The following is a 15,974-nucleotide window of genomic DNA, read 5'->3' on the forward strand; positions in this document are numbered from 1 at the left end:
TATGGTTACACGTATTATCTGGTATTGTGACTCGTTTTTGAGTGGGTGAGCTTCCAGAGTTGGAATTAGGTTTGAAACATAAATGGCTAATCCACCCTTTGCTCTGCCTGATGTTGAAGGTGATGCTGGGCTGAAAAAAGTTTTAAACCCGTTTATGTGAGTAGGGGTGATTGCCAAAGTCTCCTGGAAAGCGATAATTTCACTTTCTTTAATGAATTTTAACCATTCTTCATTGTAGGTCTTTAGTCGAAGGCACGCTATATTTCAAAATGTTATGTTTAGATCTGAGTTCTTTGGGGAAGTTTTCTTACGTCTGATGGAAGTCCTTGGGATATTTAATTTAGCCGCGAGAGGGTCCACAATTGGACTGGTGTCGCCCTCATTGCAAGGTCTGTCTGTCAGGGGGGAAGTATTTTCGAACGTGCTAGTAAATTTAGAAAAAATCCCTTGTCGATCTATGAGCGCCGGGGAAATGGAAGGAGAATGGGCCGAAGTCTTGCCTTTATCATGATGGAAGTCAGAGAGGCCGTTTGGTGTAAGAGGAGACGGGGTGACACTTAGGGGAGCGGAATTATCGTGAGGTGTTGATTGTCAGTCCACCTCCTCTAATGTAGCAAGTTGTTCGAATCTATTCTGAGTAAGAATGCACCCATTCCTTCTATGGTCATTTGCTTGCTCACTAAGGTAGAAAAAAATCGAGTGACACCAGATTGATGTTTGTGGTTCCATGTGTTATTCCCCTATTAATCCTGAGGAGGGAACGGACTAGACCTGGAGACTTAAAGTTTACAACTATGCAGTCTCCAGGACATTTTTTATGGGAGTCCCCGATCCAGCCCACTCTTCTAACCATCAAGATCTGATTTATGTGTTTTGGGTAAAAATAGGTGTTTTTGGTAAGCCAGTTAGTGACCTTATTCCTTAATGAAACCCATGTTTCTTTTGTATCTTTTTGTAGGGGCGGGACGCCTGTTAGGACTAAGACATATGGCCGAGCGGCCGGTGGTAAATTTAAACAATCTTGATTTGGAGTTGGAGAAGTTGTGGGAGCAACCGTCTTGTTATAGTTTGGTCTTACAAGGGGTCCTACAGGTGGTTCCATTGTTACGTTTGACGCCCCCTTTATGGCCTGATTCTTTAACGATCTGGTTATAGGAGGGATAGTGAGAGTATTTGCAGAAAGGGTACTAGAATGTTCTGTTGTGAAAGGTGTATTTTGTTCCTTTTGAGGAGTAAGTTGACTATTTACAGACTGTATTCTAGGGGAATTCAGTCGTGTTATGCCATCAAGTAGCGTTTTTGTTAAGTTGAACAAATTTATCTTCAAAAACGGCAGAGAGTAAGGAAATCATTTCACCCAGTTTTTCTTCTATGTCTTGAGTTACTGCTAATTGAATTGTCTTTACGCTATTTTGGGCTGACGACTCAATCATTTCGCCAAGGGTATCTAATTGGACAGAGGGAGCTTGGTTATATTCCTCGGTTTGTGTGCCTATGTCACAATTGACTAAATGGGCTGAAGTCTTCCCTGTTTTAAAAAGTTGGCCTTTTCTGTGTACCCCCCTTCCAGTGCTCAATTTAGTTTTGTTTTTCCCTCGTGTTAGGGGTCCTTTCACTTGTGGAGAGGTGAGTTTTAGCGATGTTCCTTTACTCCCCGGTGAGTATGGAGGGGAGTGAACCAAAGGGTCAGGGACAGTTATCATAGTAGGTAGTTTAGTCGGTGGAGGTGGGTTTGCTACATCAGGAATTCTGATTGGTCTTAAGGAGGGTTCTAGTGAAAGCCTCCTTTCAGTAGTTTGGATTTCTTGAATGATTAAAGATTCTGCTCTTAATAGATAAGCGTCTAATGTGCCCGCTGTACTTTTGCGTGTTTCCATTTTAGAGGAATGAAGATAGGTGCAGAACGAAAATAGACAGATTACACAGTACAACTCAGTTTATGTTAGCAAGAAAAAAATAAGTCTTTACCATCAGTTAATCTCAACCAGTCCGTGTGAGGCAGTGAGGTGGCAGTGGGCTTAGTCCCGGGAGTGTAACGTACCTCCTCGGCATAAGATCCGGGAAACACAGCAAAGGGGGGTGGCCCGACCCGGCCTCCTTAGGCCCCAGACGGCCACAGACGGCCCGCCCTCTGCCCGGGCTCAGCCCGGCGCCGCCCGCGCGCGCCTCCCGCGACGCTGATGGAGCTTCTGCTTTTCAAGCGCCTCCGGGCGCGCTGGTGGCGGAAGTAGAGTGAGGAGCAGGGGCTCACGGGAGTTGTAGTCTCCCCTCGCGGCAGCGTTGTCCAGCGGCGAGGGAGACACACAGCACAGGCACCCCGGTCAGCGGTCCCACTCTGGTGAGTCTGGTGAGTCTATGTTAGCCTTAGCGCTGCAACAATGCCCCCCGCTCCACCGAGGGAGCTTCTGCTTTTCAAGCGCCTCCGGGCGCGCTGGTGGCGGAAGTAGAGTGAGGTGCAGGGGCTCACGGGAGTTGTAGTCTCCCCTCGCGGCAGCGTTGTCCAGCGGCGAGGGAGACACACAGCACAGGCACCCCGGTCAGCGGTCCCACTCTGGTGAGTCTATGTTAGCCTTAGCGCTGCAACAATGCCCCCCGCTCCACCGAGGGAGCTTCTGCTTTTCAAGCACCTCCGGGCGCGCTGGTGGCGGAAGTAGAGTGAGGAGCAGGGGCTCACTGGAGTTGTAGTCTCCCCTCGCGGCAGCGTTGTCCAGCGGCGAGGGAGACACACAGCACAGGCACCCCGGTCAGTGGTCCCACTCTGGTGAGTCTGGTGAGTCTATGTTAGCCTTAGCGCTGCAACAATGCCCCCCGCTCCACCGAGGGAGCTTCTGCTTTTCAAGCGCCTCCGGGCGCCCTGGTGGCGGAAGTAGAGTGAGGAGCAGGGGCTCACGGGAGTTGTAGTCTCCCCTCGCGGCAGCGTTGTCCAGCGGCGAGGTAGACACACAGCACAGGCACCCCGGTCAGCGGTCCCACTCTGGTGAGTCTGGTGAGTCTATGTTAGCCTTAGCGCTGCAACAATGCCCCCCGCTCCACCGAGGGAGCTTCTGCTTTTCAAGCGCCTCCGGGCGCGCTGGTGGCGGAAGTAGAGTGAGGAGCAGGGGCTCACGGGAGTTGTAGTCTCCCCTCGCGGCAGCGTTGTCCAGCGGCGAGGGAGACACACAGCACAGGCACCCCAGTCAGCGGTCCCACTCTGGTGAGTCTGGTGAGTCTATGTTAGCCTTAGCGCTGCAACAATGCCCCCCGCTCCACCGAGGGAGCTTCTGCTTTTCAAGCGCCTCCGGGCGCGCTGGTGGTGGAAGTAGAGTGAGGAGCAGGGGCTCACGGGAGTTGTAGTCTCCCCTCACGGCAGCGTTGTCCAGCGGCGAGGGAGACACACAGCACAGGCACCCCGGTCAGCGGTCCCACTCTGGTGAGTCTGCTGAGTCTATGTTAGCCTTAGCGCTGCAACAATGCCCCCAGTTATTCAAAGTGATTTGTGCAACGTCCTCCTGCAAAAGGCTTTTACCCGACTTTGGCTATCCCATTTTCCCTGAGCAGTTCAACAAAAGTCCACCCTCTTGCCTCACCTCCCTTATTTACAATCTATGCAAATGAAATGCCCAGGCATGCTCCTGTTTTGAGTGGCATTAGCAAACACAGACTCGCAAGACCTTTGGACCATCCCATGAATGTAGCTTCAAGAGGGCTGGTGCACAGGGTATCAGCTACAGCACTCTATGTTACACAACATGTGTTACTACTAAGAAGTCAAAATGAAGGGGAATATTGACAAATAGTCAAATGCAGATCTTGCAAATTAACGAAAGATGATTGAATCTAACTTTTACAGGATCACTTTCATGAAAAATATTTGGAAAAATGCAGACTAAGTGCTCACTGGGGCCACCCCAGGCAGCAATAAAATACAATGCACAGAAATGAATTGTGGGCAACTGGTGATAAGATAGAGGATTGTCTGTTTGAGAGGGACATAGTGACATGTGACATGAACACAATTGTTTTGAGGTATTAACGTGATCCTTCAGCCATCAGGAAACTGATGTGAATTACATTTATGGTAGGTCCATGTTCAGACTAAATATATCTGGTTATGTCACCTTCTCATTCTACTCTTAAGGCACCAAATGTATATCAGTTTCACCTCAGCCTAGCCTCTTCTGCTCACGTTACATAAGGTGGCAGTCCCAAATATAAATCACATCCAAACATAATGCAATTGTGCTGCACACAAGATGCCAGCTATATCAGGCTTTGCCTGTCAGATGAGAATTGTATTTCCTGGTTCCACTGCAGACTTCCATTCTTCGTGCACTGCATATATACCTGAAGCAACCTCTCCGCACACAGTCCATAGCTCACTACCTAGTTTACACCTCAGCAGATGCAGAAAAAGAATGTTACAGCTGGACCAGGCTCCAACCATCCTGAAAGCGTGCAGATTCATGAAGCAGCATGTTGCAATCAAAAAGAAGTCCAGAGGTAGCCATATTGTAGGTTATATATAGAAGGTTTATTAAGCTAGTTACTGGTTATTAGGATGGTAAGTAAGTAACAGATAGCATGTTGATAACCCCACCTTTCTGCTCAGCCCACACGCTCCAACGGTCTCTCTGTCAACCACACCAGGCATTCCATGATTCCACTACATCAATCAAGCATTCCAACTTTATACATGCATCACATTCATACTGGATGAGCAGCAGGGAAAGGGTAACCAGGGAAAGGATTCAAAGTAACACTACAACAAGTCACAACACAGCACCAGCAGGGGACACGGAACGCATAATGAGCCCCACAATGATTTATAGAGATCTCCTCCCTTTACCAATGGCATACAACAAAGGAACAACACACAACACATACTTAGTAAGGCAAAGGGAAAATTCTAAAAATGTTAAAGATACACCAGATTAGCTAACAGCAAACACTGATATCAAACATAACCTGACAGGTGACTTGGTCTTCCAAGGATTACGGGAACAAAATGAAATCAATACAAACAATCTCAAGGATGATATGATTATGCAGAGGGTTGGTTCCAATATATAATACCCTCCCAATTATGAGTAGAAGGTATCTATGTGTATGGAGCTTCCTCTGTATACATCCAAGAGGTTCCTTTGTTGGCATCTGAATAAAGAGATCTTTCCACAACAATAAACAATGGGAAATTAAAGAAAAGGTATGCACACAAATGATTACATTCTGGTGCTTTGAAACAGTGTCCATTTGTATAATCTAACACATTTAAGATGCTTTTGCTCATCCCTGGGACCAAGCAGTCCCCTCTGATTGAAGCCTCAGCTTGTTGAGCTTGGCCATACAGGAAATATGAATCATGGGCTCTTTGTATAGCAGTGGTCATTGATCAAGGAAGCCAAACCCAGGAAAGGGTCCAAATGCATATAAGTATTGAAGAGGCAAATAACAAAACCATATTCTTCTTTGATTGACTTACCTTGATTTGCATTAGCTCCTCTCCAACTTTCAGAAGTTTTTCATAGTAGTAAAAAGCTGGCAGGCGTGTTTTATATTTGTTCCAAATATTGAACAAAGTGCTGGCTCTGATACAACGGGAAAAACATAATCAAAGGGCAAGAGTTAATAACATATTCAGCACTGTGTGTAACATAATTTAAAACAAACATTTTTGCAGGACTCATTTTACAATGCAACATTTTCGCATATGGTTTACAGTTAAACAACAAAGTGGTTGTTTTGTGGAACTCGGTGGATCAGAAACAGGAGTCGACAGCTATACAAGTCTTCTACTTTTAAAATACTATTTATCCACTAAAAGATAACTTAAGTAGCTAAATCAAATTAACCACTCCTTGATTCCGGCATACTTTTAAACAAAAACAAACATAGGCAATGCCAATAAGCCTGGCTTTAAATGAATGTTGTAAGGTAATGTGAAGCAATACAAGTATAGAGCATGGGATAGATATGTATTTCTATGGAAGTAAAGAACTTTAGAATAATATTGGTGTAAGTTAAAAGTACAGGTGAGAGTTATACTGTCAATCCAGACCTAAAAATCCTTGTAGATTAATGATTTCCCCCTACCATCTGTGCTTCTACAAGAGGGAAAGCAACATAAATTATCCAGTTTTTGACTTTAATAGCACCCCAGTGTCTTGTGTGTGCCACTGAATGTTCCAGCTTAAGCACCTGGATAAATAAACAATATGATCACATCTGCGTGGAGGGTAAACACTATTTTTATTGACGCACACAATTCCTGCCCAATCAAAACATGATGTAATCCTGGGTCCCAACATGTATGCTGAGCCAAAGTCCCTTTCTAGTGATGATCACATAATTGTCTGGCAACTGCTGTGCCATCGTGCCAGACCACAAAAAGATTGCATTGCTCAAACGTTATACCTCCACCAAATATAAAACTACTTTCTTCTAAGTTAATAATTCACCAAATCAAAATGGGGAGTAAGGGCAGAAGACAAAATTGAAGTGATTTGGTCTCCCACAGAGATTCTCTCACTGTCAAACAGATTCCTCTCCCTCAACACCCCATCACTCTCTTTTTCATCTTCATCCTCTTTTTCCAGAGTTGCCTTCCAAGGGCCTACCTAGTGATGACTCAGATTGGAGTATATACATTGTCACATCAATGGGGGCAGCTTGCGGTTTCAGACTTTCAAAGCGAGTTACCTTCACCATGACCCTCGAGTTGAATGGACTCACTATCGCATGATATTAAGGTAAGCCCCAGTTCTTTCTCATGACTGGCTTTACAAGGAAGAGTTGTCAAACGTTACAAGATATTTTGAAGTACATTAAAAAAAACACTATGGAATTATGAAAGAAGTGTTCGTGTACCAATTGCAATGTATCTGATTAAATGCGTATTCAATACATGTACATAAAATATGTTAAATATGTTTCAAACATTTTAGGATTATGAGATGGTATAGCCAAATTACAAAACAAACAGGAGAACCCAGCTTCCATCAAATGTATGTGATTCTACGTCTGGCAAAAGAAGCAGGTCAGGCCACATAATACGGCATTTATTTAAGCAACTTTGTTTCTTCAAACATCGGAAATGTATACTTTTCAAACTGTCAGTTATTGTTCCTTAATCTCCATCCTATAAACCACATTATCATATCGTGTAGGAAGCTTTCTCCAATTGTTATTGATTAGCGCAATAAAGAAGTCAAGGCATCATGGCTGGGATAATAATAACTATGTAAACACGGAAAATACCTTTATCTTACCCTGTTTGAGCAGGTTGGCAACCGAGGGCAGGCATTCGTGGCGGATTGCTGTAGTTTTAAGGCTAAACTCCCGTGGGCTGCGGTCACACACCCTCCAGCATTGGCAAGGACAGTAGGACACTGGTACTGGGAAGGCATTAATAAGTAGCTGGTGTGGAAATATATACACTTATGTAGTTGCACGAGACACCGGCGAAACGTTAAATTCACGCGTGCTTGAGTTTAATAAATGTAAAATTGCCTATCACAAAGATCTCATGACATGTAATGTCACTTGTTACCCCGATGATTATGGTGTACGGAAGCAGCTTTGTGGTTTAACCCAATAACAGTGGAGAAACGGCCTCCCCCATTGAGATCTCGGCCTACCATTGCCCCCCCCTTTCGGAGATTTCTTATTGCAATATAATAGTACAGCAACTGAGATACACCTAAAACCAGCCCGGCCGACTATTGGCTTTGTGACTAGCCGTCTGTGTGAGCTCTGAAAAGAAGTCAAAAGATTGGATGACCATTTATTCTTAACATCTTTTTGACCAACTGACAGGCTCTGTGAGAAACTCACACTGCCTTCAGCCTCAACTCTAGTCCTATTAACCGTGGGCGATATAAAAAAAACACGAGACTCGTTTCGAAGCATGCACTATACACGAGTAATATGCTGTACTAGCAAAAAAATATAAATACACAACATGCTGGCAAGAGCTAACAGGAATGGAGTGCAAGATTCAGTAAAAAACGTGAAATTTAAATGGCAACTAAATCACAGACATGGATTACCTGAACATTTATTACATTAATTGTTCAGATATCGTCAGTGTTTTCCCAGTAAATTTAAGGACATGAATATAGGGCCCGATAAGGACCCGTTTCATGTCCATTCTAAAATGCTACCAGATCAGAGACCTGGAGGATGCGGGCCACTTAAAGCCCTTGGCTCACACCTCCTGTTGCCAATTTGAGCACAAAGTCATAGTGGTGTAGCAAGGGATCCATGGGCTCTAACGCAAGGTGGGAAAATTGGCATTATCTCCTCATTTGGCAGAAAAATAGCAATAATTAAGGAGCAGTGGGACTCTCAGACCCTTGAGACTCGGTGTCTCAGACCATTGGGACCCCGGTGTAGGAGGTTGGCTTAGTATATGGTGCATACTCTAAGGAGTTCCGCTCCTTGCACTAATCCAGGAAACCCTTACAGTGATTTTAGTGGTCTTTGATAACCATAGAAAGTTCTCAAAGTGGTAGCTGTGGAGAGCAGCCTTCAGGCTCATCTTGAAGGAGTGTGAAAGCAGCTTGTTTTACCACATTTGATCAACGGTGTAGATTAGATGAAAAAGAACCACACAGTGTTTATAAAAATAAGTCTATTTATTACACAACACAGTCACTAAGAAATTAGTATATCTCCTACCCGGAGAAATCAACAACACACACAAACATACTTCAAAATAATCAGGTAAGTAGCACAAATATACACTGGTCTCCAGAGGGAGACCAAACCATATACTAAGAAAGTGAAATGCGAACTGCAAAGGAGAATGGGACTTGGACCAGAAGACTCAGAGGAGCTGGGGACACAAGGAACCACCCAAGGTAAGTAACCAGGAACCCCACAGAGACTGTGTGCAGAGTGGAAACAAAGCCATGTGCCCAATAGAAGTCAATGGAGAAGTCCTGGTTGCAGTTTTAAAGAAGAAGCACCCATCCTAGAGGACCCCTAAGAAAGCCTTTGGAAGACAGAAGGTTGGAAAGCCACCCCAGCCATGAATGCCCCAGGAACCAGGTTACCTGCACCAGGGAAGCCGGGTGAATAGTGGTGAAGTGACATCAGAACCTGCCGTAGACGGCAATGCAAGACTTTGAAAAAGATGCCTCTGGGGAAGCCTGTGAAGGAGTCCGGTGGAATTCAAGGGTGTATTCTTGTAGAGGAGACCTTCCAAGCGGAAGGGTTAGAGTCTGTGCCACTCAGAGGTGACCAGGAGGCACGGAAGCACAATGCCCACCGATGTCGGGAGGTTCAGGAGTGAAGACAGTGATCTTGTTTCAGCAGCTGGGAGGACCAAGCAAAGCTGAAGAAGACCAGGTGCCGTGTAAGAGCTGTCCCACGTTGGATGTCGGTGTCTAGGTAGTTGGTGTCCAGTGGGAGCACCAACAAGCCTTGGTAGCCGCACATGGCGTGGAAAGCGAAAAGATGCAAATGTTGGGACCAGCAAGGTCCAAGGGGCTCAGAAAGTGCAGGAGAGTCAGAGCAGGCCTTGAGCAAGCAGGGGAGCCCACTGCAGCAAAGAAAGACCCTCAGGAGGACCCACAGGCTGAAAGCACAGGAGTCGCAAAAGGACCTCAGGAAGCTCACCAAAGATGGAGGCCCACTATGCAAGGAATGCAGTGAGGATGCTGATCTTCAAGGGATGAGGTGCTGGAGGCTAGAGCTTTTTGTAGCCCAAAGATCTCTGGACTGTAGAGCCAACAAGCCTTGGCAACAGTAAGTCGACACTGTGTACAGGGATTTGGTCCCAGCAGGGCCCTAGGGAGCTGCAGAATCACCACCTGTGTTGTTGGGCTTCGGGAACTCCTTAGGACGACAGGAGCAGCATACCGGTCAGCTTCATTCCAAGCAAGATTACTTTGGATGGCCTTGAAGCCCACAGGACTTTGGGAGAACCTGAATGAAGCACAGACACAGATGAGGCAGAAGACTTGAAGACGGTCGAAGAGTGTCTTCGTTTCCGAGGGGAGTCTTGTTCCACAATGAATCTGAGGACCCACTCACAGGAGAGCCCTTAAGTACCCTAGGGAAAGTGTTGGAACGACTGGGGGGGGAGGGGGGCCGGAAGGGGTCCCTCCCAGAGGAGGGTCTGGACAGAGGGGAGGACACTCCCCTGTACTTTGTCCAGTTTCACGTCAGAGCTGGAACCAAGGGTTCCTGAACTGGCTCAAACCAGAGTATGCAAGAAGGGCACCAAATGTGCCCTTCAATTCGGTCTGGTGGCGCTGCAAAGAACCCCCACCCCAACCCAATACATTAAGTCCTGTCTGGGAGGTGGTCACACCTCTCTGTGACAGGAAACCTATTGTTCTACCTTCCCCTGGTCGATCTCAGCTCAGCAGCAAAGGAGCAGAATCGTGTCTGTGGTCGGCAGCAGCACTAGCTTGCTGACAGACCCCAAAAGGCTGTTACCGGGAGTACAGGGGGGTCCCCTAAGGAAACCCACAGTACATGGGATCATACTTCCAGCACCGGAATCGGTGTTGTGGTTGGATTCCAACATGTTTGAAACCAAACATGACCAGGTTCGGTGCAGCCATTATATGGCTTGACATCTCGTAATAACTGATGTCAACTACTTAACCTTAAAATGGCTGACCACACTTACAAATCCTAAAGAATGAACTCCGGCATTTGTTGGGTTGCCCTGCTCATGCAGGGGCGCCCTCACCTTATAACCCAGCACCCTGCCCTCAGGACTGAAGGGCCTACCATAGAGGTGACTCATAGGTTTTAAGTGTGGTGACCTCAGATATAAGTAAATGTATACCTGTTGTGAGGGGTGCAAGCACCATCTCATACAGGCTGCAATGGCAGGCCTGTAGTCACACTAAGTTGATTCCCATGGGTGGCACAATATATGCTGCAGCCCATGGGAGACCCTGGCGTACCTATGCCCTAGGTACCTCAGTACCATATACGAGTGGCTTATAAGGGTGCACCAGTAACCAATTCTGGATGTACAAAAGTATAAAAAATCAAGAGGAGGGGAGAAAGAAGGAACTGCGATCCATTAAGCTTCCTTATTCATATACCAAAAAATCAAATGGGGAATGGATCAATTGTCCTGAGTAACCAGTTTTTTTTAAAATTTTCGTATAGTATACCGATAAAAAACCCTCATTCACGTACAGAGGTTGGGGTGGCGGTATATCTTGATTCTCCGCCTTACTCTTAAAAACGTGACAGCATCATCATAGGGTTAGTTTTTATGCTTCCTCCACCCGGAGGTGTACCCCTGGTTAGAGCAGTAGTGATCAGTGATAGAGGGGTTTTGTGCAGTGAGTTACAATTGGGGAAAAAAGGGGACGGTTAAAAAGCTCGTATAGCCAGATTAAGAGTTTTAATGAGCCTGGATTCGAGATTCTCTAAAAACAGTTCCGTGCGTAGGGGGACTTGTTATGAATCTCCCGCACCTAACATGTCCGTAAAAAGGTCGACATGTTTCAGCCCTCGTGTTTGCCCGTACGGGTCAAGTGGGCTTTCTTCAGGACCTAGAGTGAAAAAATAGCGTAGGAGACAGTGTGTGTCTCTGTGAATTTAGACCATGTATTGTCAGGGTTTTCGTGAAAACAGGTATATTAACCTGATTCTGCTGAGGTCAGATAGTACCTGTGAAAAGGAAGAAACAAGACAAACATACATAGAAGGAGAATATCAAGTCTGTATTCTCCAAATGATCATGCTGTCTATGTGCAGAGACAGAGAAGAAACTATAAAATGGCAATTCTTCAAAACAAGGCAAATTCCTTTAACAGACCGTTTAGGCAAAGGATCTCTATTCGTTTTTTTCTACATTTGTATCACAAGTAAGTTTAGTTGGAAAATGATTCAATGTTGTATTAATGTGCCCTCAGTGGAAAGCGGTTCATTTTAGTATTTACGTAATTGTTAGGGTCTGTTCGCTTAATCGGCTTTAGTATGTGTAGCAATGGGCTCTAACTGTTGACGGTAATGTGGCTGTTAGCAAATAGCTAATGTTGTTTACTTGTTCGTTGATCAATATTCCAGATCGTTTTGTCAATTTACTGCAGCGCTTAGCTATCGCGTTATTTGTTGGTAAAAGCTTATGTGACCCACCAGGATATGGTCGTGTAAGCAGTTAAATGAGAACGTACAATGGCGGAAGCTCTAAGCGTTACGGTGTAGATACGGTAAATAGTTATACCTTGGTGGCGCTAAGTGTTGTTACGCTCCGGTATGCGAAAACAGTAAAACAAATGTTCTTATGTATGAGCGCTCCCCCACCCGTCAAGCTCTTTCGGATATAAACTCCTTTTGCCTGGTTTGGTGCTGAGGCCAACCCCCCTCACTCGTCCCCGTATAGATTTACCTTATGTCCTATTTTCTGGACATCAACGGGCGGCCAGTGGGTTTTTTACCTGCTGAATAACAGATAAAACATATCACAAATAACATGTTGTTGGGTAGTACGTTATGGTTTTGAAATCCGGAGATCTCATGGTGGTTTCTCTCTACCTGCTGCGCTGGTGCAGCACGACTTATGCTGACTCTTCCTCTTCCCTGTTATGTTTGTCTTCCATGTGGTGTCATTTTAAAGTGCATTAGGGCTAGAGGAAAGACTAGGAGTGGTTCTTTTTACAGCGACTTATTTTTGAAAGAAGTATTCATGATCTTTTGGACTTCTCGTTTTTTGGTCATATTACGAAATCTAAATAAATAAATATATAATCACATTGTGGTGTTTTGGTTGTCAAAAAACAGATTGTGGTGTTGTAAGGCATGAAGCACTGGGTTCTTTGTTACATAAAGGTGTTTTTGGTGGAACACTAATTTTGTGACTGTGGTGTTGTTAACAAGAGGAAAAGGTAGAAAAACCGAAGTCTTATGTCAACGTGCTATTTTGCATGAAACTTTTACTGATATTCTATATTTAGTGTTCACTGGTTTTTGGGGAGTGGACTTACTCCCAATGTGCAGTCATGGTATGTGAGGGTTTTACCTCACAGATAGCCTAATCAGGTTTAGTGGTTTAAGCTCAGCCACGGGATATTATCATTGAGCCCTTGGTCATTGGTTCGAAGGCGATGTACCCATCTCTGTTCTTTTTCATACAGCACTTTTTCTGCATTGTGAGTCTTTGTTGTGAGAGTTTCCAAAATAACCCATTTCAAATCTTCCACTGTGTGTTTTGTTTCTATGAAGTGATTACTCATTTTTGCCGTGTTTCTTTTGCATGTGACACTGCTTTTATGCTCACATATCCTCTGCTTCACTTTGCGACATGTCATCCCTATATAACGTAGGGAACAGGGACAGGTGATCATGTAAATTGCGTGTGTTCTATTGCAATTAGTATGATATCTAATCGTCCATTTGAAGTCTGGAAGCAGTTGTATGGTTTTAGTTGCTGTAGTCAAATTGCAGACAGAACAGGAACCACATGGATAGTGTCCCAACACAGGGGGGTTATTCCATAGTCGTGGAATCATTTCTCCTCGTGTGTGTGGCGGTGGTCTGGTGTGTACCAGGATGTCTTTGAGATTTCTTGTTCTTTTATTTGCGAATCTCGGTTTTGGCCAACATAAGGATCCAGAATTTAGGATCCTCCAATTTTTGTTTACTATTTTCTTTACATTGTTAGAGGCTGCGTTATAAGTGGTCACGCAGGTTACTAGGTCTTTTTCTGGTACCTTAGGTGTCGTGTCAAGTAGGCTTTCCCTGGGTTGGTTTTTGGCCCTCTTTTGACATTTGTTAATGGCTTTTTCCGGGTACTCGCGGTTCCTCAGTTTGTTGCACAGATCTTCCGCTTGTCTCTTGTAGTCTTTGGTTTTGCTACAATTGCGCCTGAGACGTAGAAACTGGCTATAAGGTAGGTTCTCCCTAAGTGGTCGTGGGTGAAAGCTCTTGTAGGAGAGCAGACTATTTTTTGATGTAGGTTTGAAAAAGGTTTTGTTTTGCAATGTGTCGTCCTCAGCATAGATGGTTATGTCTAGAAGTCCAGTCTTTTCTTGTCTGCTGTGTAGGTGAATTTGAGCCATTCATCCCTTGTGTTGACCCATCTGTGGAATTCCTTAAAGCTTTCCATGTCACCTTCCCAGATTAGGATGATATCGTCAATATAGCATTTCCAGAGCAAAATCCTCTGTTGGTAGGGATTTGATATGTTCTGTATATGAGTCTCCTCGAATTAGTGGACGTACAACCCTGGAACACTTGGGGCAAAAGTGCTGCCCATAGATGTCCCGTGGCAATGCTGGTACATGATGTTGTTGTACTCAAAGTAATTCTCCGTTAGAGCTAGCATACAGCATTCCAAGACAAAATGTCTTGGAGTTTTGAAATCCCATTGTTTGGTGAAAAGTAAAGACTCCAGGGTGTCTAAGGTCTTTTGTTGGGATAGGCTTGTGTAAAGACTTTCTATGTCTAACCCCACGAGTAACATGTTCTCCTCCGAATATCTTTGATCTTTTAGAAGGTTCAGCAGGTCCCTGGTGTCCTTCAGATATGTTGGTGTGTTTTGGACCATTGGTTTCAGGTATTAGTCTGCTAATTGTGAGAGCAGTTCAAGAACGGAGGCTATTCCTGAGACGATAGGTCGTCCCGGAGGGGGCCTCCGTTCTTTATGAATCTTAGGTAGAGAGTAAAAGTATGGCACTCTTGGTGCCTTAGTTTGAAGGAATTCCGCCTCATTTTTCGAGATCCAGTCGTTTAATTCTGTTTCATCAACCATAAGGTCTATTGTTCTTTGTAGCCTTTTAGTTGGATCCGTCGTGATTTGTCTGTAGAATTTCTCATCTGCGAGTAGTTCTGTACATGGTAGGTCGTAACCCTCTTTGCTTAACAGGACGATTCCTCCGCCTTTATCTGCAGGCTTGATTACTAGGTCTCCGTTTTGACGTAATTCATCCAATGCTTTTTGTTCTGCCTTCGATATATTCACAAAGGGTTTTTTTGTGTGGTTTGTGAGGTCGTCTACTTCCTTCATTACTGCTTGTTCGAAAGTTAGTATTTTGATAGGAAGTTGATGGTTCATGGGGAAGAATTTGGATTTGCAGCGTAATGTGGTGTCTCCGTCTGTGACCTAGTAGACACACGGTCTCCTATGCTATTTTTTCACTCTAGGTCCTGAAGAAAGCCCACTTGACCTGTACAGGCAAACACGAGGTGTGAGAAGTTGGCCTGGTATATGATGTTCACTAGTTAAAGTGACCACCTTGTACCATGCCAAGCAACCCTTATGGTGTGGTTGTAAGTCAACCTTTTCGGACTAGCTGCCCTAGTGGTAGCGTAGGCTAAGCAGTCTTTGAGGCTAAACTCGTGAAGCGTGTTAAGCAGGCTGTTTTACCAAATGTAACCCCCTTTTATACCAATGAAAGGACACCACACAGATATATATTGAAAATATATATGTATTTATTTCTCAAAGTATCCCCTAGACTCTTTATGAGCACAGGAGCACAAATCGTTAAACAAGAATACGTTAGAATACACAGAAGTTGCACTTTATATGGATAGGCCCTGGTGGCCGCTCAAACCATATACTAAAATAGTGGTATAAGTACCACGAACAGAAAAGGGAAAAGGCTTAGGGCCTCTAGAATCGCTGGGCCTACAAGGAGCTAACTTTAGTTAGTGACCAGGAGGTCCACGGGTTGCGTGTGCAGAGCAAATAGTCACACGCGAGCTCCCATAGGTTTTCAATGGGTGCGTAAAAGTTACAAAGTTACTGCAAAGAGGATCTTCCGGATGGACTATGAACTCAAGATTGGAAACACAGACACTAGAGATGATACTCTACACTTGGGCACCGGAGTACCAGCTTTACCTCACCCACAGGAAGCGGGTGCATAGGTCTCGAAGTGCGTCGGGTTTTTTCTATCTGTTCAGTGGAGCCTGAAGACAAAGATGCTGCAGGCGGTCGATCCAGAGGAGATGCGGTGGATCCAAGAGTGGATCGGAGTTGTAGAAGACCTGTAAGCAGAGGGGACAGTGTTCACAGT

At 44.9% G+C, this 15,974-nt stretch overlaps 1 protein-coding gene across 1 annotated transcript in view; it reads right to left on the minus strand.

The window, feature by feature from the left end:
• CFAP54 (cilia and flagella associated protein 54) overlaps positions 1-15,974 on the minus strand; it is a 2,172,274-nt gene that overhangs the window by 2,138,696 nt on the left and 17,604 nt on the right. The window contains exon 2 of the mRNA XM_085653834.1: positions 5,459-5,564. Within this exon, the coding sequence (XP_085509960.1) occupies positions 5,459-5,564 (106 nt within the window). The remainder of the gene's footprint in view (positions 1-5,458; positions 5,565-15,974) is intronic.

This window comes from Triturus cristatus, chromosome 4_1 (genome assembly GCF_964204655.1).
Source record: "Triturus cristatus chromosome 4_1, aTriCri1.1, whole genome shotgun sequence".
NCBI lineage: Eukaryota > Metazoa > Chordata > Amphibia > Caudata > Salamandridae > Triturus > Triturus cristatus.